Source organism: Miniopterus schreibersii, assembly GCF_964146895.1.
Source record: "Miniopterus schreibersii genome assembly, chromosome: 10".
In the NCBI taxonomy this organism is placed as follows: domain Eukaryota; kingdom Metazoa; phylum Chordata; class Mammalia; order Chiroptera; family Miniopteridae; genus Miniopterus; species Miniopterus schreibersii.
The window spans coordinates 52,674,848-52,697,339 of record NC_138110.1 but is presented as its reverse complement, the minus strand read 5'-3'; the positions used below and the strand labels follow the sequence as shown (position 1 = coordinate 52,697,339).

The following is a 22,492-nucleotide window of genomic DNA, read 5'->3' as shown; positions in this document are numbered from 1 at the left end:
TGTGCTGGTTATTGGGGATACTGTTTTGAATAAGACAGGCTGTATTCCTGCCTTCATGGAGTTTATTGTCTCTGCAGGAGGAGATGAAATACCACAATTCTCAGTGCAGTAAGTAGCATGACAAGGAGCTACCCTGCTATCAGAAAATGGGCATCTTAACCTGGCTAGTATGGTTTGTTGAAGAGCTGATTTTGAAGCTGAAATCCAAAGGATAGGTAGGAGTTAGCTAGGTGGGGGCTGTATTCTAGGCAGAAAGAGCAACTTGGGAAAATTTTAAATGGAGAGAAAAGCTGTGAGGAGCTGAAAAATATTCAGCTTGGCTGAACTGTTGAACTTGAGGAAGTGAAGGGAGAGGTAAGATTGACAATGGTCAGGTCATAAAATGCTTAGAGCCTGTATCAAGTTTCAGTTTGACTGCAAGAAAAATATCAGTACCTTAAGATATAGATTTATGTCCTCATCTTGAAGCCCAAAGTACAGGGCTGTATGGCCACTCCCTCCTGGGATCAGGGTCCTGTTTGGCTCTTTTGTCAGCCATCCCGGGCATGTGGCTCGAATTCTCATTGATATTTCATGTCTAAGATGGCTGTTGAAACCCCCACCATCGTGTCCTTGAAACTGGCAGAAAGCAGAAGAAATTGAGGCGGGGCAAAGCACACCCAGCTGTCTATCCCCACGTCAAGAAGCATTTTTGGAAGTTCTAACCACTTTCATCTCATTGGCCAGCACTTGCTAATATGAGAAATGTTTTATTTATGGACAGTTTATAGATATAGGGACACGGCACTGTCTAGAAAGGAAATTCTGGCCTTTGGAAAGACAATAACCCTTTCAGGTCACTGAATCACCAATGCACCTGATTGCTGTTCTACCTTTCAAGCCTTTCAGAAGCACTCTGGTTACTGGGAAGGCTGGGATAGCCCTTTAGTAGGGCACACTGCCATCCTGATAAAATTAGGGCTCTGTTACTAAGGAACAAGAGGACAGCAGTCTTTGGATAGGTAACTAGCAGTTTACATGTTAGCGGCCACTTTAATGAATTTGAATTGCATTGGGAGCAATGAAAGATTACAAGTGGTTGAATTTGCTTGTTAAAAGGACAATTCTGGCTGCAGTGTAGAGAACATACTGGAGGACAGGGTCAAGACAGACGTAACAACACGGTTGTTCATGCAGGACGCACCAGTGGCCCAGAAGATGGTTGTGATGATGAGCTTAACGGAATGAACAAATGACGTTCCTTCGGTAAATATTAGATGTGGGTGTTGAACATGTGTAAGACACAGCATGGCCTTGCGAATGTAGTAGTAGCAAAAAAAGACAGAGTTTAGAGTCTTGTGGAGGCCAGATGTAAAACTGCAACTCTGACTAGTGCCAGAAAGGAGTTAATAGCCTATTCAGAGAGGTCACGGGGTGTTTCCCTTGAGGAAGCAGCATTTGAGCTGAGATCTGAAAGATGAGTAGGAGTAGACTAGGAATAGCTGAAGGGCTCCTTATGGAGTACTGACTGGAGGGGACCAAGGTGGATGTCTGGAAACTAGGGGATGATTGCAGCCACCTAGATAAGAGGTAATTGGCTGGGGGGGGGGGGTGTATAGAAAAGCGAAAGAATAGAGATTTTGGAGGCAAATTCCAAAAGATTTGATAGGTGGGTATGAGAGGAAGGGGTCCAGGGTGCCACCATTGTTTCTGCCTTGTACAATGGGATGATTTGCAGGGTGCTTCACCCAGATGGGCAGTTTAGGAGAGAACCAGGGGTGGGAAGGGCATAAATTTGGTTTTGGATATGATGAGTTTGAGGTGCTTTTGAGACATCCAAGGGGTCATGTTGAGTACAGAGTTGGAGTCATGAGTGTGGGATTTAAATGAGAGCATTGGGCTGGAAAAATAAATACATGAGTTATCAATGTATAGGTGGTAAGTGAAGCCATGGATGTGAATGAGCTTGCCCAGGGAGAGTGTGATGAGTGAAAGGAGTTATAGGACCCAACCTTAAGGAACATGAAGTCTTTTCTCACATTAGAAAAAACAAATCATTCCACCCTCTCTTTATACATCAAACACCATCCACAGACCAATGACCTTCAGCCTAAATCCCAAAGCTCTTTGTGCCACCCAGGCTGAGTGACAGGGCTGCAGTCTTCCCATAGTCCCATCGTGCTTTCACCCCTGCAGGAGGCTATTGTAAGTGACAGTTCTTAAGTGCTTTTCCTAGCACCAGGGAGAAACTTGTGGGAGTGTTGTGTTCCTTTTGTCTAAAAGCCTCTGTGTCCAAGTTGAGATCATCCATTCAGCTGGGTGAGGGCCCAGTCTTATGTTAAATAGTGTAGTTTTTGTGGGTTGCTTATGACTGCTGTACACAGGGTCTCTGTCCTCTGTCCTCTTGTGCCTCCTCCCTTCCTTTGGAGCAGCAAAGCTCAACCTCCTGTCTGACTGTGGCTGAGCATTCTGGGCTGTAGCCTGTAAGCTGTGCAGCTTTGCTATGAAGGGGTTCTCAGCCCTGGGATCACCCTACTTCCCTCTAAGGTGAGTGGTGAGTAGCTAGACTAGCTTGATTGCTGTCAACATGTTGACAGACCTCTTAGTACCCCAGGCACAGGATGCTAAGAATGTGGGCTTTGGGGCAGGGAGTCTGCCTAGGAAGTGGGATCTATCTACAGCCCTCTGGAGAGGCAGAATTGTTTGTGAGCTGATGGGGAGTCTTCAGTTCAGCTGTCATGAATCCCAGCCCTGCCTGGAAAAGTCTAGGGTCAGCTGAGACCCCAGGACCACTTCCTGGTTGGATAATGACCTCTTCTTCTGCCAAACCACAGGGGCTTGGCTGGCCTTCAGAGCCAGCATCTGCTGGCTTCAGGCAACACAGTGCCCTTGGAGATGGGAAGATGATCTGGAGCCAATTCTGAGGCAAACAGCCCAGCTTTTAGTCTCTAAGCCACAGTGTGGCTTCTTTTGTCTGTTGTATAGACTAATCACAGACTCTGGAAAGGAAGGAAGAAGACAAACTTGCTCTATAGAAATAGGAGGAAATACAACCCAGGGAAAGATTCCTAGAAGGCTCACACTATAGCAGTCCCCAGGAATGCACAGAACTTGACACTGTGAACAGCATGGCAGTGTGGGGCAACACAGAACTGTGCTATGATGTTATCTTGTGTGTGTTTGTTTGTTCAACATTCCTGAGCACCTACTATATGCTAGCCTCCTTGCTTAGGCAACAGAAATACTAAGGTGACCAAGAGCTCTTCCAGGAGCAGACATGGCCAAGGATAATGGAAATATAATGTGGGCTACAGCAGAAGTACACAGAGGACTGTAGCACACTAGAGAGGGTGAAGGTAAGTGTTCTCTGGAGGTTACTGTGTCTTGAATGATGGGGACAGGCAATTTCAAAAGGAAAGAAAGCATCGAAAAACAAAATAATCATAGTGATGGCAGCCACTTGTTTAAAATTTGTAGAGGTTGATAGTGTAGCCTCTAGTCCTGGCTCCATCCCTCACTGTGATCTTAAAACAATTATCTCAGTTTCTGTATCTGTTTTCTCCTCTCTAAACTGGAGATAAGAGTACCTACCTCAAAGGGTTGAGTAAATGTTATTAAGCACTTACTACATTCCAGATCCTATATGTACTTAAGTTGTAATCCTCACAACCACCCTGAAAGTAGGCTTATCCATTTTATAGCAGAGGAAAAGTGACACTCAGGTTGCTCATGCTCATATGGATTAAAGGCTGGTGTAGGTATTTGAACCCATATCTGTCTGACATCTAAACTCATGGCCTGCCTTCTATTCCATGTCTAGTGGGACAGGAACACTGAATGTAAATAGAGTGAAGTCATGAGATAATAACACCTTTTTGACACTTCCCCTCTGGTTGGTTGGGGTATATCTTTGGCAGACCTGCCTGACACCAAATTTGGCTCTTCATAGAAGTATGGTGGTGAGTTTTGCCAAGAGACCATGTGCAAACTTCATGTATGTGTTCTGCACAGGGCAGCTGGAAAACCTAAAGCAGGAACTTAACCCTGGAACCCCTACAAGTCAATAATAAAAAGGCAAACCAGCCAGTAAAAAAGAGGGGAGGGTACAAAAACATTTTAACAGAATTTTCACTAAAGAAAATATATGAATGGCCAATAAGCACATGAGAAGATGCTCAACATCATTAGGTAAAAGGGAAATTCAAATTAAAACCATAATGAAATACCACTACATACTTTCCCACATACTAAAAAAATTAAAAACAAATGTTGACCAGGTACTCACACATTGTTGGTACAAGTATAAAATGATACATTTTGGAGAAAGGTCTGGCAGTTCCTTATAAAATTAAACACAAATACTTGGGATGATGAACACACAATACAGTGTACAGATGATGTTTTGTGGAATTGTGCACCTGAAACCTGTATAATTTTGTTAACCAGCGTTACCCTTTTTCAATAAAAAGGAAAAAATAAGCTATGTTAAGAAAAAAAAAAAGTAGTAGTAGCTAGATTTGAATTCCCAATAAGAGCAAAGTTATTCTTCCTACAATTTTCTAGTAGAAATTGCCATATTTTAAATAAACACTGTATAGTATTTATGATTTAGAATCAGATTAAAACCTTATCTTTTGATGCAACAAGCAGTCCAGCCTTTTCTGGTACTCAGGACAAGCAAAGGAAGTTGGTACCAAGCTTCTGGGCCAAAGAATGTCCGCCCAGCACGCTCCTCCTGGAAACGTCCTGAAAACAAAATGACTCCCAGATCCTCCCATTTCCTTGGTTACCACAGTCAGAGCCTGTTGGCTTAAATCCTGTGTACTACTGGAGATACACCCCCAAGCAGAAGAAAATAAACCCAGTGATCCTGATTAATTTGAATTTTAGTAAAAAGGTTTGCTACAAGATTAATCTCAGCTGAGTGGGTGCTAGTCTTTCATTTAAGAGAGAGTCTCTGTAAAGATGTGGGGAAAGCAAGAGAGAGGGATTGGGAGACCCGGCTTTACTCTGCCTGTACCAGCAGCCAGCTATGTGGTGTTTGCAGTCATGCCATTTCACTTATCCTCTCTTTAATTTTTATTTATTGATTTTAGGTAGAAGAAGGGAGGGAGGGATGGGGTAGAGAGAGAGAAACATCAATTTGTTGTTCCACTTATTTATGCATTCATTGGTTGCTGCTTGTATGTGTCCTGACCCAGGATTGAACCCCCAACCGTGGCATATCGGGTCGATGCTCTAACCAACTGGGCTACTCAGCCAGGGCTCACTTACCCTCTCTTAACTTAATTTCTTTAGCTGAATAATTCAAGTATTGATCATCTTTAATGTCTTTTCTAATTCTAAAATAACATGACTTGATGTTTATAACTGTGTGATTTGGCAGAAAGTTTGAATAGGTCTGTTGCCCAAGAATAAACTGGCAAGAAAAAAAATTAAACATACACCTAACCTACCCTTTACTAATAAATATTTACCCAAGGTAAATGATAAACACGTGTCTACAAAGTAAATTGCACAGCGGTCTAGTTCATAACTAAAAACTTGAAAGAGCTCAGGTGTCCATCAACAGGAGAATGGATAAACTATGGTATATTCATATAATGCAATACTATACAGCAATAAAAAGAAACTGCTAATACATGCAAGAACATAATTTTCAAAGGCATTCTTGCCATGGAAGAAGCCTTACACAAAAAAGTGTACATATTATATGATGATTTCATTTATATGAAGCTCTACAACAGATTAAGTTATTCTGTGGAGAAAAACCAGAACAGGTTGCCTCTGGAAGGTGGGGAGGGGCAGGAATTGATGGGCAAGGGGCATTAGCCAGCTTTCTGGGGCGTTAGGAGTGTTCTAGACCTTCACCGGAGTTTGGGTACACAGGTGAATGCATTCGTCAGACTCCGGGAATGCGCACTTCAGAGTTGTGCATTTCATTGTATGGAAATGTAAACAAATATTAAACTCTAGTTAATGATATACGTGCTGAAATATTTAGGGGGAAGGGTACTTATGCCTGCAATTTACTTTAAAATGCATTAAAATACACGATGAACTGAGGGATTTATGGACCGATGTGTGATGAAGCAAGTACAGGCAGAGTAAAATGTTAACGGTGGAATCAAGGTGATGGGGTTCATTCTTTCAACTTCGCTGCATGTTTTAAATTTTTTATAAGAAAAGGGCCAGTTATTTGGGGGTTTGCAGGAAAGCTCTGCCACCAGAGGAGCTGGCTATTCTCAGGGCGGAGCAAACGGAGACGCTAGCTGAGGGAGGCAGGAGCGTTACCTCGCAAAAGTAATCTTTTTCAGTCTGTTTTCCCAACTACCGCAGAAGCACTCGGTATTATTAAACACTTTCTCGTGGGTGGGACTTCTTCAAAGCTGGAGAGCCTCAACCCAGCCCCCGACTGCGCCACACGCCCACCGCCCCCTTCAACTCACTGTCCCCGAAGGGCCTAGCCTTGCCGTCGCTCTGGTAACCGCACTCGGGCTTCCAGGACGGTACCGGAAGTCACTTCTCATACGCTCTTCCGATTGGAGGCTGGTCTCTTGGGGGCGGGCGCTACTGGGCGGAAGCAGCCGGAGGCATGGCGGCGGCGGTGCCGTTCGCGGTGCTGCTGCTGCTTCTGGGGCCGGGCGGCTGGGGCCATGCAGAGCCCCCACGCGACAGCCTGCGGGAGGAGCTCGTCATCACCCCGCTGCCTTCTGGAGACGTAGCCGCCACATTCCAGTTCCGCACGCGGTGGGACTCGGAGCTGCAGCGGGAAGGGGGTGAGAGGACCGGACTGACCGGAGAAAGATAACTGGGGCAAGCCTTGGGGGCGGTGCCTAGTTCCCGGTGGGGTTCCGGTCGGTGGGCGTGGAGCCGGCCCAAGTGGGTCCGTGGGGGAAGGATGGGATAGTTATTGAAGAACCCCAATGTATGTTGGCGAAACTATGGCCCGGACAGGGGCAGCGACTTCTAGTCCAGTGCTTTTTCCGCAGCTCCAGGCTGCCACTCTCAATCTTTAGTTAGAGCCCTCTGTCCACAACACTGATGATGATGTTGCTGGTTACCATTTATACTGGGTGCTAAGCACAGTGCTAAGTCCTGGGAAAGATTACTAGGAAGAAATCAGAGGTGTAGAGAGTTAAAGGCTTGCTAAAGATCACATCGCTGGTAAAGAACAGTCTGGGCTGGAATGCAGATCTCTCTGACCTCAGAGCTGAAGTCTACTGCTTCTTTGGGGTGGCTGAGAACCCTCCCTCCAGGATCATCTCTCACCTACTCCCCCTTCTCTAGTTTCTCATTATAGGCTCTTCCCGAAAGCCTTGGGTCAGTTGATCTCCAAGTATTCGCTCCGGGAGCTGCACCTGTCACTCACTCAAGGCTTTTGGAGGACTCGATACTGGGGCCCACCCTTCCTGCAGGCCCCATCAGGTGCAGAACTCTGGGTCTGGTTCCAAGACACCGTCACTGAGTGAGTGCCCACCTTGAGGCCTATTGCAGGCCATGAAGGGACTGTGACAGGGGGAGGTGGTGTCATCTTGCAGGCTGTGTGGCTACAGGGAGCGAGGAGGGGGGGGGGGCTGAGCAGGGGCAGTGATGCTGTTCTAGCTCCATCAACTAGCCGATCTAATGGTGTGGCAACCAATGCAGGCTTTGAGATGGGAGCAGAGGCAGCCCTGGGGCAGTGAGGGGGTTTGTGTTTCTGTCCAGTGTGGATAAATCTTGGAAGGAGCTCAGTAACGTCCTCTCAGGAATCTTCTGTGCCTCTCTCAACTTCATCGACTCTACCAACACGGTCACACCCACTGCCTCCTTCAAACCCCTGGGACTGGCCAATGGTGAGAAGCCCCTGCGGCCCTTTCCTTCTCCCTGTTACCTCTTGCCCAGACCTTTGCCTCCTTTCCCCTCAGCTTCCTCTTTCCTCAGTGGGGCCAGATCATAAATCTCCTGGGTGTGCTGGCCCCAGAAGAGGGCTTCCCGAGACTGTGCTGTCTCTGCATTGCCTTCTCTCAGGGGAGGAGAGGGTCCCACTCCCAGCTGGGACTGTTAGGGTGGTGGTGCTAGAGAGGTATATGGGGAACACGGAGGGGTAACCCCCATCACTAGAGTGTGGGTCCTGAGGAGTGGGGCCCAAGACCCACCCCAGACAGACTTCTGTCTCCCTTAGACACTGATCACTATTTCCTACGCTATGCTGTGCTACCGCGGGAGGTTGTCTGCACTGAGAACCTCACCCCATGGAAGAAGCTCTTGCCCTGTAGTTCCAAGGTGAGGCCAGAGTGGTCTGAATGTGGGTGGGAGTCCGGAGAGTGGATGGAGTTGGCAAATGCCCTTTCACTGCTAGTAGCCAGATGTATTTACAGATAACCTCTGCTCTGTGCCCAGGTGTCCAGGGCACTGACCTTTCATCTCTTCCCACCTCTTCCAGGCAGGCCTCTCTATGCTGCTGAAGGCTGATCGCTTGTTCCACACTAGCTACCACTCCCAGGCAGTGCATATCCGCCCTGTTTGCAGAGTAAGTCATGGGGAATGGGGGTGGAGGGGAGAAGCGTGCCATCCATAGGCTCGGAGAGAAAGTGCAGGCAAAGCACGTAGCCCAGTGTCTGTTCAGGGTTGAGCCAGTAGTAAGTGGTAGATTCAATGATGACTGTTTGGGGCATTGGCCACGTACCAAGGAAACAGTGGTTGCCTGCAAGCTTTCAGTAAATCTTTGTCATGGAACATAGTGGTTCAGAATAGCTATGCAGTGCACCTGCTAACTTAGTCTCTTACCAGCTGACATGACCTTGAGTGAATCATTTTGTTTCTCTGAGCCTGGTTTCCCCATCTGTCAAATAAGAGTAATAGTAGTAGTACTTCCTGTGGTTGTTGGCAATGGTTCATCCAACTGATGCATAAAGCTGCTGGCACAGGGTATGGCACAGGGTCAAGTGCTCAATAGTGAGTGGTAGCAAATCGATGGATGGGAAGATATATTGTAGACAAGGGACCAAGTCCAGGTAGGAGTCCCTGAGGCTCTGAGGTTGGAGTGATGTCCTCATTGCTGCTCTCTGGCCCTTTTGGTAGAATGCTCGCTGTACCAGTGTCTCCTGGGAGCTGAGGCAGACCCTTTCTGTTGTATTTGATGCCTTCGTCACGGGGCAGGGGAAGAAGGGTAAGCTACCATGGCAACTCATCTCTGCTCACCCATCGCCAGCCCCACCCTATCTGTGCACACCAGGCCTAATTCCAGCTCCTGATCAACCCTGCTCTCTGCCTCCCAGACTGGTCCCTCTTCCGGATGTTCTCCCGAACCCTAACAGAACCCTGCCCCCTGGCTTCAGAGAGTCGAGTCTACGTGGACATCACCAGCTACAGCCAGGTACCAAGGTCTCCAGCCACACCCATAATCCCCCCTCCCGAAAGCTAGCCTGCCTCTCCACTCACTTCTCAGCCCTGCCCTTGTGTCCCCAGGACAATGAGACATTGGAGGTGAACCCGCCTCCCCTCACCACATACCAGGGTGTCATCCTGGGCACCCGGAAGACCTATGCTGTCTACGACTTGCTTGACTCGGCCGTGATCAACAGTTCCCGCAACCTTAACCTCCAGCTCAAGTGGAAGAGACCCCCGGAGAATGGTGGGTGAGGGTGGGCCACCACATGCTGAGATGTCATCTCTTGGGGAAAGCCTACCGTCCTGCCTCATCATCATGAGATAACAGGCTAGTGTTTTGACCCAGGTCTCTAGAGTCAGCCAGTTGGTTCTAACTCCATTTCTTCTTCTTTTTTTTTTTTTTTAAAATATATCTTTATTGATTTCAGAGAGAGGAAAGGAGATGGAGAGAGAGATATAGAAACATCAATGATGAGAATCATTGATTGGCTGCAGCCTGCAACCCGGGCCTGTGCCCTTACCGGGAATCGAACCCTGATCGCCTGGATCCTAGGTCGATGCTCAACTGCTGAGCCACGCCCAGCTGGGCTAACTCCATTTCTTCAAAGCTCTATGACTTTGGGCAGTTCCCTAACCTCACTGCCTCATCTGCAAAATGGGGACAGCAATACCTAGCAGATTGGATGAGATAATGTAAAATATGGGGTTTGTCTGTGTATTCATTTAATCAACAAACTTTTTGAAGACAGAAGATAGTATCTGCATTTGAGAAACAATGTCTACTGGTTGAGGCAGACATTAAACAATTAATTGCAGTTGTGTTCATTGTTACCCAGGAAAAGTGCAGAATATCATGAGAGCACCTGGTTTGGTTGGCAGGGGCACAGGGCTTGGCATTTATAAGTATTTAGGAAATAATAGTAATTCTATTAATGCTGTGGGCTGGGGAAGATGGGGATGATTCCGGAGCACAGGCTTCCCGGTTCTGATAGCAGAATTCTTCCCCATCCCCTCCCTGGCTTTGAGACTCTGAATGTGGCCTGGGGAGTGGGGGTGGGCAGTGACCCTTTGCTTTAGGAGCTATTAACTACTGACTTTGGTCTACGCAGAGGCCCTGCCAGTGCCCTTCCTGTACGCCCAGCGGTATGTGAGTGGCTATGGGCTGCAGAGCGGGGAGCTGAGCACGCTGCTATACAACACCCACCCGTACCGGGCCTTCCCTGTGCTGCTCCTGGACACCGTGCCCTGGTACCTGCGGCTGTATGTGCACACCCTCACCATCACCTCCAAGGGCAAGGAGAACAAGCCAAGTGAGAGCTGAGTCCCCGACCATTCCCTCTACCCCTGCCCACCTGCTCTCTCTCCTTCCAAGTTCCCCAAACCCTCACTTCTCAGGGTAATTCCTGAAGTCCATACCCCAGAAAAACTACACAGGCAGAAAAAGTTAGAAATAGTTTGACAAATGGAAAGGGCAGCCTCACCAATGCCAGATCCTGAGTAATTTATAAAGCACAAATGAGTAAAACACATAGTACTGGTGATTCTTAATAAGACCTGAGGAGGGCAGTAGTTTCCTTACCTTTTTTACTTTCTCCTTCCTGGTGCTCCAGGCACACACTTTTTTTTTCTCTTTCTTTTTTTTAAACATATGTTTGTTGATTTCAGAGAGAGGAAAGGAGGGGGAGAGAGAGAGATAGAAACATCAATGATGAGAGAGTCATTGATCGGCTGCCTAGCCTGCAACCCGGGCATGTTCCCTGACCCAGCATCAAACCCTGATCTCCTGGATCCTAGGTTGATGCTCAACCACTGAGCCACACCTGGCTGGGCCAGGCACACTATTTTGTGATGATTTATAGGCTCTTTCAGGTAGAGGAAGGGTGAGCAAGAACAACAGAGTATTGGGAACAAAGATTACAGATCTGGAGTAGGTTTTTGCTTCCTTGGGAGGGAAGAAGTGCTCTTTTTAAAAATTTTTAAATTTTTTATTATTTTTCTGAAGGAGAGTTAATATTTCCTGACTGCTTTCTGTTAGGTACCAGGCATAGCACTAAATAATAAATACATAATAATAAAGCACTTGTTATTCTCTGGAGTGGAGAGAGACTAATACTACAGAAAAGACTTATTAGGAAGAGGTCACAGCACACCCCAGATGGCCAGACCTTACATTGTCTTTAAACCCCTCTCTTGTTTCCCATATTTTCAAGCTTGTGGTTACTAGTTTTATTTATTTTCAGCACCACTACTTGTACCACTTTCAAAATAACTGCTTCCAACACCCTACCTATGTATTTTGTAGGTTGTTTTTGTGTTTTTTCTACCTTTTGCTCTGGAAAATTTCAAACATACACCCAAATGGAATAATATAATCAGCTCCTCTGGACCCATCAGCAGCTTCAGCAGTCTCTGGCTTCCTCTCATTTTTGTATCATCTCTCCCTCCCCACTTTTTTTTGGTTGGCTATTTTTCTGCTGGAGTATCTTAAAACAAATCCTACTCCAGTCAGTGTAGCTCAGTGGTTGAGTGTTAACCCGTGAACCAAGAGGTCGCTGGTTCAATTCCCAGTCAGAGCACATACCCAAGTTGTGGGCTCGATTCCCTGTAGGGGGTATGCAGGAGGCGGCCGATCCATGTTTCTCTCTCAGCGATGTTTCTATCTCTCTCTCCCTCTCCCTCTCTCTCTAAAATCAATAAAGACATTTAAAAAACCACAAGTCCTAGACATCATGTCAACTCACCTTTAAATACTTTAGTATATATATATCTCTAACGGATAAAGGACTTTAAAAGAATATGGCCTATCATTATTTGCGTGTTCCCCAATAGTCTTTTTTTTTTTTTTTAATATCCTTCTCTCTCTCTTTCTTTTTAATTTATTGATTTGAGAGAGAGGAAGGGGGAGAAGGAGAGAAACATTGATTTATTGTTCCACTTATTTATATATTCATTGGCTGATTCTTGTATGTGCCCTGACAGGGGATCTAACCTGCAACCTTGGTGAATCGGGATGATTCTCTAACCAACTGAGCTACTCAGCCAGGGCTTAAGTCTCTTTTAATCTGTAACAGTTTCCATTCTTTTGTTGTTGTTGGGTCATTTGTTGTACAGAATGTTCTGTACTGTCAGTGTTTGTCCTGTCAATGTTTACATGTTCCTCCGTTCCCTATATTTCTTGAGTAGTGGTGGTTAGTATTAGAGACTTGATTAGATTCAGGTCCCCTATTTTTGGCAGGAAAATATCCCAGGTGGTTCTGTGAACTTCCTGTTGCATCACATCCATGTCTGCTGCCCAGTTTTCAAGATGTGAAGTTTGATTAGTTACCTGCCTGGGATGGCTGCCCTGGAAACACTTTTCCTTTTCTGAGATCCTGCCTGGCTCCTCTGATCCAGAGCCCACCTCTGGGTGCCCATATCCAAGCCTCAAGGCCTCAATAGGTGGGGCAGGAGGTGCAGGTAGTCTGGCCTGAGGGAAGAGGTATGGGTGGCACTTGAGCCTCGCCTGTCTCCAGGTTACATCCACTACCAGCCTGCCCAGGACCGGCTGCAGCCCCACCTCCTAGAGATGCTCATTCAGCTGCCAGCCAGCTCTGTCACCAAGGTCTCCATCCAGTTTGAACGGGCGCTGCTCAAGTGGACTGAGTACACCCCAGACCCCAATCATGGCTTCTACATCAGGTGGGCTCTGACCCCCCCCCATGCTGCCCCTCCCCTCCTGACCCACCTTCTCTGCCACCATCCCTGGTTCATGGAATACCTGCCTGCTTCTCTGCAGCCCGTCTGTCCTCAGTGCCCTCGTGCCCAGCATGGTGGCAGCCAAACCTGTGGACTGGGAAGAGAGTCCTCTCTTCAACAGCCTGTGAGTATGACCTCAGCTGCCTGGTTTGGGGCATCAGCACAGATAGTCTGGTTCCTGCAGGGTAGGCTGGGGCTTGGTGTTGCCTCTCCTCTAGCAATGTGGAGATTTAACTCAATCCTAATGAAAGTCCCAGTGGTCTGTAATATTCGTACAGACTTTATAAAATGATTCTAAAGTGTTTCTGGAAGAGTAGATAGGTGAAAGGAGCAGTATTTAAAGCCTGTATTTACTCACTGATGCTCTTTTTAAAAAAATGTTTTTATTGATTTTAGAGAGAGAGGAAGGGAGAGGGATAGAGAGAGAGAAACATCGATGAAAGAGAAACATCAATTGGCTGCCTCTTGCACGACCCCCACCAGAGATTGAGCCCACAATCCAGGCATGTGCCCTGACCTGGAGTTGAACTGGTGACCTCCTGGTTCATGGTCAATGCTCAACCACTGAGCAACACCAGCCAAGCTACTCACTGATACTCTTAACAAATATTTCATTGAGCACTTATCGAATGCTGAGAACTCCAGAGAGCATCAGTTACCCGACAGTAAACAAGACAGACTCGCCCCTGCCTGGCTGTTAACAGTCCAGAGGGAAGGTTCTATTCTAGAGAGCAGTGGGGTCCGAGGTGGTTCTGGGAGTAACCTGGTGGGTGATCCAGGAAGGCTTCCCTGAGGAGATGCCTTTAGCTGAGAACAGAAGGCTGTGGAAGAGGCAGCCAGGCAAAAGCAGGACTGCTTTCCCCTCAGTACAAGGCAGCTCTGTCAGCTTTATGTATTGAGCCTTCGTCTGAGATTTCTTCTGTTGGAAAGGTTGGAAGGCTAAGAAAACTTTGAAAATCCTTGCCACCGAGCATTGGCCCAGTGTGACCCAAGGGGTGATGGGGTAAGATGGGGAGCAGGGATCCTGCCTCAACACTCCTTCCTGACCCCCAGGTTCCCAGTCTCCGATAGTTCTAGCTACTTCGTGCGGCTCTACACGGAGCCCCTGCTGGTGAACCTGCCAACGCCGGACTTCAGCATGCCCTACAATGTCATCTGCCTCACGTGCACGGTGGTAGCTGTGTGCTATGGCTCCTTCTACAATCTCCTCACCCGGACCTTCTACATTGAGGAGCCCAGAACGGGTGGCCTGGCCAAGAGGCTGGCTAACCTTATCCGGCGCGCCCGTGGCGTCCCCCCCCTCTGAGACCCTAAGACCTGACCTCTTCATCGCCGGGGCTGCTGTTTCTCTCTTGGGAGGGGTGGTGGCGACCCCAATGGCTGTTCCTGCTGCTTGTTCTCCCCAGAGTTGGCTCTTGAACCAAACTGTCCCTGGACTAGGCCAGGGCCTAGAGCTGCACTGTGCAGTATAGTAGCTGTGAGCCAGATGTGGCATTTGAACTTAAATTAATTTAAATTAAAATTTCACTTCCTCAGTTGTACTAGCCACATTTCAAGTGCCAGTCTGCTGCCCAGGTTTCAAGATGTGAAGTGCTATTGGGGAAGATGGGGATGGTTCCAGAGCACAGGCTTCCCGGTTCTGATAGCAGAACTCTTCCCCATCCCCTCCCTGGCTTTGAGACTCTGAATGTGGCCTGGGGAGTGGGGGTGGGCAGTGACCGTTTGCTTTAGGAGCTATTAACTACTGACTTTGGTCTATGCAGAGGTCCTGCCAGTGCCCTTCCTGTACGCCCAGCGGTATGTGAGTGGCTATGGGCTGCAGAGCGGGGAGCTGAGCACACTGCAGAAGTGGTTAAGTGGCTGCTGTACTGGACAGTGGGAACAAACGTTTCCATCATCACAGAAAGTCCTCTTGGACAACACTGGCCTGTATCGTGGGCTGTGCTGGAGAATTTAGGTCACTGTGTGGTAGGTGGGATTTACTGGTTGTGGAATAAAAAGTGGCTGCTTCTGTGGTTCTTTGCCTCCTGTCTCCTTGAGGCCTGGGAAGAGCTGGGACTAGGGCTTGGTTGCTGAGTGCCTGAACAGACACTCCTACCCCCTAAAACAACTCCCCGATCTCCCACCGCAGCTAGTCTGCTTACTCCTTGCCCACTGGCCTCATCTGACAGTAGTTCCCAGAACTCCCTGGGTTTGTCTGGGATTGTATGTAAGCAATCCATGACCATGAAAGTGAATCATCACCCACCACTTTTAGGGGCCCTGAGAACTGCGCCCCTATCAGCAAGGGTAGAGCTGCGGAGTCGGGAGAGCTGTGTGTGGTGGTTTTCAATCTGGATTGTCCACAACTATTTGGGGCTCTTGTGAAAATAATGCAGTTTCCTATGGTCCAGACCCTATGGGCTCCATTGGTCTGGCTGTAGCCCAGCCTTCAAATTTTATCAGGCTCCTCATGAGCTTGTGGTGCAGGTGGGCCTTAGACCACCCGCAGGCTTTGAAGCCAGGCCCATTGGGTTGAAGCCTGCCCCTGCCCACCTCCCCTTCCGATTATATAATTCTGGGTTCCTGTAAAACAGGTCCTTAGGTGGGGTCCTCCCCTGCCGCTATCTTCCATCTCCCTCTGACACAATTGGCATCAACTGTAAGTTACTTGCAATCTGTCCCTCCCATCATAATGGTTTGGCTTAGAATGCCCTGTTCCACCAACCACATGCCCCACTGAACTGCCTGATTCACTGTTACAAAATCAGATGATTTGTTGCTTCCTCCAGGAAGTCTTCCCTGATATACCACGCTGCTGTAGATGCCCCTTCTACTCCCGCAGCTCCCTGGACTTACCTTTACATATTCCTTATCACCCTGGTAATTGCTATCCTTTAATTTCCATTAGACTATGGACTTTCTGGAGGCACAGGGGCTGTCTTTCGAGCTGGACCTGACCCAGCTCAGGACATGTAAGTGCTCAGTCAGCAAATGGTAAATGTATGAATTGACAGGCTATTCTGGCTTGGGATCTGGGGTCCAGGGCTAGGGATGGATAGGGTAAGGGGCACCTGTAAACCCCACAAGTATGAGTGCAACAGTCTTCAACACAATGGTAGAGGTGATGTTCATAGAGCCAACACAAATGGGACTGTTTAGGTTGCCTCTGAGAGTTTCTAAGAGCTCTCAGAGCACATAAGGGATGTGGGTGTATCCGTGTGTGAGGAGGAAGGGAGCAATTTAATCAAGATGCTTTGACTTCAGTTTATTTCCAAAGCAGTAAAGAAGCAGGGTGTAAATGAGAAAAATGCTGATGTGGGTATGTCCGAAGCTAAGTGGGCTTGGCAGCCAGCATGGAGTGGCCAAGTCAGAAGAGCATGGATTTGTGGCCTGACTGTATTTTATACCCCCTGCCAAGGCAGTATGTAGAAACAGCATCCACTACCATGTCATGTAATCTGTGTGGTGACAACACCCCCCATCTCTAGTCTAGGCCTCCCTGAATTCCAGATTGCCAGCTGCACTTGGATGTCTAAAGGCATCTCAGATTTAATATCTTCAGAACCAAGCTTCTGATACCCTCTACCTGCACCCCAAACCTGCTCATCTTTAGTCGGCTCATCTCTGTTAATGGCAACTCTCCTCTTCCTAGTTGCCTAATTTCAAGTCCCAAGCTTTGCATCCTACAGCCTCTCTGAACTCGACATCATGATGTTTGTCGTAGCCTTGTTTATAACTGCAAAAAGTATAATTTGGGGAAAGCAGAAATCTTCACCATAGGGAATTGATGGGCTTCTAAGCAGTCATTAAAAAGCATGGGGTTAATCTATATACATTAACATGGAGAGGGGCCATACATTTTGTTGAATAAAATAGCAAACCACAAAATAGGAGATCTAGTCTGTTCCCTTTGATGTAAAATATGTGTATAATCCTATAGAATGATGACTCGATGTTGTTCACCTGCACATTTAGGATAGTTATCTCTGGGTACTGGAATTTCATATGGTTTTTATTTTCTAAAAATTCGTATTAGTCATTTGAATGACAATGAACAAGTATCATTTTTTGTTGTTGTTAATCCTCACCTGAGGATATTTTTCCATTGATTTTAGACAAAGTGGAAGACGGGAGGGAGGGAGGGAGGGAGGGAGGGAGGGAGGGAGGGAGGGAGGGAGGGAGGGAGGGACACATCCATCGGTTGCCTCCTGCACGTGCCTGACCGCAGCGGGGATCAAACCCACAACCCAGGTATATGCCCCCAACCAGGAATCAAACCCGCAACCCTTTGTGTGCAGGCTGACGCTCCAACCCCTGAGCAACACCAGCCAGGGAAAATATCATTTTTTATAACTGGAAAAAGGGTATTTACACTAAACAATCTTTAATATGTGTGGGTAACCAACAAATAAAGTAACTGACCTTTTACAGAATCACTATTTAACTTCTTTTACATTTGTTTCTGGTTATCACACAAATACGGTAACTGGAATTATGACTGATATTATACCAGGACATATCAGATTATTAGGAATTTTATATAATCCTGGGACCCATATTAATAACATATGTCAATACAAATATAATCTAAGAAGGTTTAGTATTACTTCTTAGTAGTCAGTGCTTCCCAGGTAATTTAACATATCAAATGATCCTAATTAGATGAACATTTCTCTTTTTATGAGGAGAGAGAACAAATCCTTTAAAATGTTCCAGGAACCCTCTGGAAAATCTCAAAGTTATTTGGAGGTCAGAGAGACTTGACTTAGAATTTGATTTGGGGGAAGTTTGTTAAAATGTCATGTAACTGCTTAATACTGCCAGAATTATTTACAATGTCTTGGCTGAAATCTCATGACATATTTGAAACTATTTAATGATTTTTCATCAGAAATTTGGCCAAATTGGAAGCTCATATTCAGAGCCTGATAGAAATTTTCTTTCCTTTTTTTTTTTTTTAAATATGTTTTTATTGATTTCAGAGAGAGGAAAGGAGAGGGAGAGAAAGAGAGATAGAAACATCAATGATGAGAGTCATTGATCGGCTGCCTCCTGCACGCCCCCGACTGGGGATCGAGTCCACAACCTGGGCATGTGCCCTGACCGGGAATCGAACCGTGATCTCCTGGTTCATAGGTCAACGCTCAACCACTGAGCAACACTGGCCGGGCTCCTTTTCTTTTTTTAGGTCTTTCCCTCTCTGCTAAAATCAAACAATGTACCCAGAGGGAAACAAGCAAATTAAGGATGATGTAATTGGATGAGTAGATCAACTTATATTGTCACTGAAGTTATAACCCAATTCTTTGGAGGAACTGAGAGCAATTGTTCTATCTTACAAATCTCTGTGAAACCAGAGATGCAGCTCTAGAAGCAGTTCAAAGTTATCTTTACCATCCTCATTTCCTGAGACTGAAGGAAAATGAAAAGGAAATGAAGTTTTTTAAAAAAATACAAGTATAGAAGTGCCCTTGCCTAAGATCTAGCCCATAGTTTCCATAAGACTATCTTCTCCACAATTATTAATAGGAAAAAGCCTTAACCATCTGAGTGGATAAACTTAACTTACTCCAACTGTTCTTTTATAACTAGCTAATTTTACATTATCATGCCCATCTTATGTCAATAATTTTTAAAAATAATTTTTATTTTCTAATTATAGTTGACGTGCAATTATATTAGTTTTAGGCGTACAATCCAGTGACTACACATTTATATAACTTATGAAGTGATCACCCTGATAAACCAAGTACCCATCTGACACCATACATAGTTACTAGAATATTATTGACTATATTCCCTATGCTGTACTTTACATCCCTACGACTATTCTGTAACTACTAATTTGTACTTCTTAATCCCTTCACCTTTTTCACCCAACCCTCCTCCCACGTGGCAACTGTCAAAATGTTCTTTGTATCTATGAGTCTGTTTCTGTTCTGCTTGTTCATTTATTTTGTTTTTTGTTTTTTCTTAGATTCCACAAGAAATCACATGGCATTTGTCTTCCTCTGTCTCACTTATTTCACTCAGCACAATACCCTCTAGGTCCAAGCATATTGTTGCAGTTGACAAAATTTCATTCTTTTTTATGGCTGAGTAATATTCCATTATATATATATACCATTTCTTCTTTAGCCATTCATCTATTGATGGACACTTAGGCTGTTCCATGTCCTGGCTATTGTAAATTATGCTGCAATGAACATATGAATGCATATGTCTTTTTGATTTGGTGTTTTGGATAAATACTTAGAAGTGCAATAGCTGGGTCCTTCTTTGTCCCTTGTTATAGCCTTTGCTTTAAAAGTTTATTTTGTCTGGTATAAGTGTTGCTACCCAAGATTTTTAAAAAAATTTTATTTCCATTTTCATGAATATCTTTCTCCATCCCTTTACTTTCATTTCAATCTGTGTGTCTTTCAATTTGAAGTGAGTTTCTCATATACAGTATTTGTAAGGGTCTTGTTTTGTTATCTCTCAGCCACCGTACGTCTTTTGATTAGAGCATTTACTCATTTGCATTTAAAGTAATTGTTGATATATTTTTATTGCCATTTGATTATTCGTATTTTTTATCTTTTTTTTCTTCTTCTCCTTCCTAAAGACGACCTTATAACATTTCTTGTAATACTGGCTTGGTGGTGATGAACTCCTTTAGCTTTTACTTGTCTGGGAAGCCCTTAATTTCTCTTTCAGTTCTAAAGGATAGCCTACATGTGTAAGGAGCCTGGCTGGTTCCGCTTCACCTTTTTGGATAAGTTCTTCCACCTAAAAGTCACCATGCATTGGTTCTCTCAGGCACTGGTGGAGCAGAAGCAGGATTTGACAGAGAAACAAATGAAGGATGCACCGATGGAATAAGTGGTCTGCCTTCCAACCAGCAGCTCCAGCCAGTCACATGCCCAGGGTGTCCCTCGTATCAGCCCCTGGTCCAGAAGGCTAGCGTACTGACCTGCTGTTGTGAAAGAGCGAACAGTGGGCTCCTCCAGAAATGGGCTCATCTGACCCAGCCATCCTCCTCAAGCTGCGCATCTGTCAGTGTTGGAAGACACTGCTGGTTTCTTAGGCATCCAAGACGCCCCTTCTTCAGCCATTAGGAACGGCTCTTTAAGGCAGCCCTGCGTGCCCCCTCGTGGCAGTAGAAGGAAGTACAACCTCCACCTGAACCCGCGCGCACCCCCTTCCCTTATGACTGGGACGATAAACACATTATTTATTTAAAAAAATTTTTAATTTTAGTAAATACTCTTACCCATCGTGGACAGCAAACTATACACATTTTACTGAAGCACTATTTGATAGAAGCCCTTATTTATTTTGTGCATCACAACTATAAAAATGGCTTTAACAGTTCCATTTAACAGTATAATGTGCAACGACATAATATTCTGCATTTTATCTGGGATGCATGAATGTACCCTAGTTGCCAATTTCTACTGCTTCTGAAAAGATCTAGATGTGTGAAAAGGGACTGTCCCCCATACAAAGGTGACTGTGCCAAGAGCTTTCGCCCTTTTTCCAACCCTCAGCCCCTAGATGACTGTATGGATAGGCCTTACACATCGTTTGGGTCTCAGTGCAAGTGTCAGCTCTTCAGAGAGCACTTCCCCGGTCCCCTCCACCCCTGACTTACAATGACATGGCCTGGCTTTTTTTTTTAAACAGCATTTTGATATTTTCTATTTAGCAATGTATTTGCTTATTTTCTTCACTAGAGAGTATACTCCAAGGGCAGTACTTTGTCTATCTGGTTTACCGCTGTTATGGTGATCTATTGTGCATAACGAACCATCCCAAAACTAGGGGCTTAAAACAATTTATTGTTATCTCTTGTGGCCTTGTGGGTTGACTTGGACCAGCTGGATTCTGTAGGAGGTTGGGTCAGGCGGTGGCTGAGGCCACAGTCATCTGAAGGCTTGACTGGGCTGGATGTCCGTGATGGCTCCCCCGCAAGATCAGCACTTGGTGCTGGCTGTTGGCTGGGAGCTTAGTTGGGGTTGGCCACTGGAACACCCACACGTGGAGAATGGATGGAATAGATGGAAGAGAGGCCAACCTGATAACACTTGGACCGGGCAAGAATGGTGGAAATGGTGAGAAGCGGGTTCTGGAAGTGTTTATATATTTGAGGTCAGAGGCAATAGGGTTAGCTGATAGATTTCTGCGGGTTATGAAAGAAAGGGAGGAGTTGTGGATGACTATAAGGCTTTTGGCCTGAGCACCTGGGAAAATGAAGTTGCCATGCATGAGATGGGAGAAGCACGGTAAGGAGGAATCAAGAATTTGGCTTGAGATGTTATGTTTGGGATGCGGGTTAGACATCCAAGTGAGGATATACAATAGAATGGAGTTAGGAAGGATATAGGGGGTGCATGTGATCACTCAGCCTTGAGGTAACAAAAGCCTGTGCTGCAGAGAAGCCAACAGATGGATGTGAAGAATGTTCAGGAGGAACATTGGACTTCGTGACGTTGGACAGGGAGGAAGAGGAAGCGTCAACAGTGATGGTATGATTGTGAACCTCTTGCCCTAAACAACGAGGCAGGAGCTTTAGCTGGTCTTGCTGATAAAGGTGTTGAGCTTAAGAAGGTGGGACACCCAGATGGACATGCACCAACAATGTGCAAAGCCAACAACCGCTGGTGGAAAAGACCAAAATAAGAATGGAAAAAGATTGTGTCATAGACTCAGAGGAGTGGTTGTGGGGTGGAGATCAACATGTCCTGAGCATCTACTATGTGCTAGGCACATTGCTAGTGCTTTACATTCGTAATTGCAGATAGCCCTTCAAAGGTGCCCACAGGGCTGGTGTCATCATCCTAGTTTACATGTAGGAAATTGAGGCCCAGGCAAGGTGTGGGGATTGCTGGGTGCCTCAGAGGACAAAAGTGGCAGAATGGGTTCCCTGCCTTGATGTGGTGGTAAAAGTCTCTGAGTAACTCTGAGAGAGGTAATCTCTGAGAGTGGTATAAGATAATAGAATAATACCCAGTACCACTTACTGAGCACATATTATGTGGCAAGTGCACATGTATCTTTATCTTGAAACCTCACAACCACCTTAGGAGGTTTTATTCCCATTTTAAAGACAAAAAAAGTTGAAGCTCAGAGGTTTAACATCTTCTCCAAGGTCAAATAACCAATAATGGCAGGAGTTAGGATTCAAATTCAAGACCCTTTGACTCCAAAGACTGTCCTCTAAAAGAGGTTCGAAAGCTGTGTCCTCAAAGACCCTAGGGATCACAAAGGGGAACTCGGGTGCTTCAAAGAGGGAAGCTCTGCTTTTCATGGTTTTTTGCACTGAGACTATTTGGAAAAATAATTTTTGTATAAAGAATTTGGTTTGTATTTATGTCATGAAGGCCTTAATTGTGAATTAGAGAGGAGATGGGAGCTGAGAAAAAGCCATTGGATTTGGAAA

General features: G+C 45.9%; 1 protein-coding gene across 1 annotated transcript; it reads left to right on the top strand.

Annotated features, from left to right (window-relative positions):
- The first annotated feature begins 6,544 nt into the window (after positions 1 to 6,544).
- PIGT (phosphatidylinositol glycan anchor biosynthesis class T) lies at positions 6,545 to 15,103 on the top strand. Its single transcript, XM_081148274.1, has 12 exons — positions 6,545 to 6,758; positions 7,270 to 7,447; positions 7,687 to 7,814; positions 8,144 to 8,244; positions 8,405 to 8,491; positions 9,043 to 9,130; positions 9,240 to 9,337; positions 9,430 to 9,595; positions 10,461 to 10,661; positions 12,864 to 13,029; positions 13,127 to 13,210; positions 14,140 to 15,103. The coding sequence occupies exons 1-12, from the start codon at positions 6,575 to 6,577 to the stop codon at positions 14,390 to 14,392; spliced, it is 1,734 nt and encodes a 577-aa protein (XP_081004400.1). The 5' UTR covers positions 6,545 to 6,574; the 3' UTR covers positions 14,393 to 15,103.
- The last annotated feature ends 7,389 nt before the right edge of the window (positions 15,104 to 22,492 follow it).

Bases quoted from the DNA above. Each gene is read 5' to 3' on its own strand.
- PIGT (XM_081148274.1), top strand. From the start codon at position 6,575: ATGGCGGCGGCGGTGCCGTTCGCGGTGCTGCTGCTGCTTCTGGGGCCG. The intron at 9,338-9,429 runs GTACCAAGGTCT...TTGTGTCCCCAG, and splicing joins ACATCACCAGCTACAGCCAG to GACAATGAGACATTGGAGGT. The intron at 13,211-14,139 runs GTGAGTATGACC...CCTGACCCCCAG, and splicing joins AGTCCTCTCTTCAACAGCCT to GTTCCCAGTCTCCGATAGTT.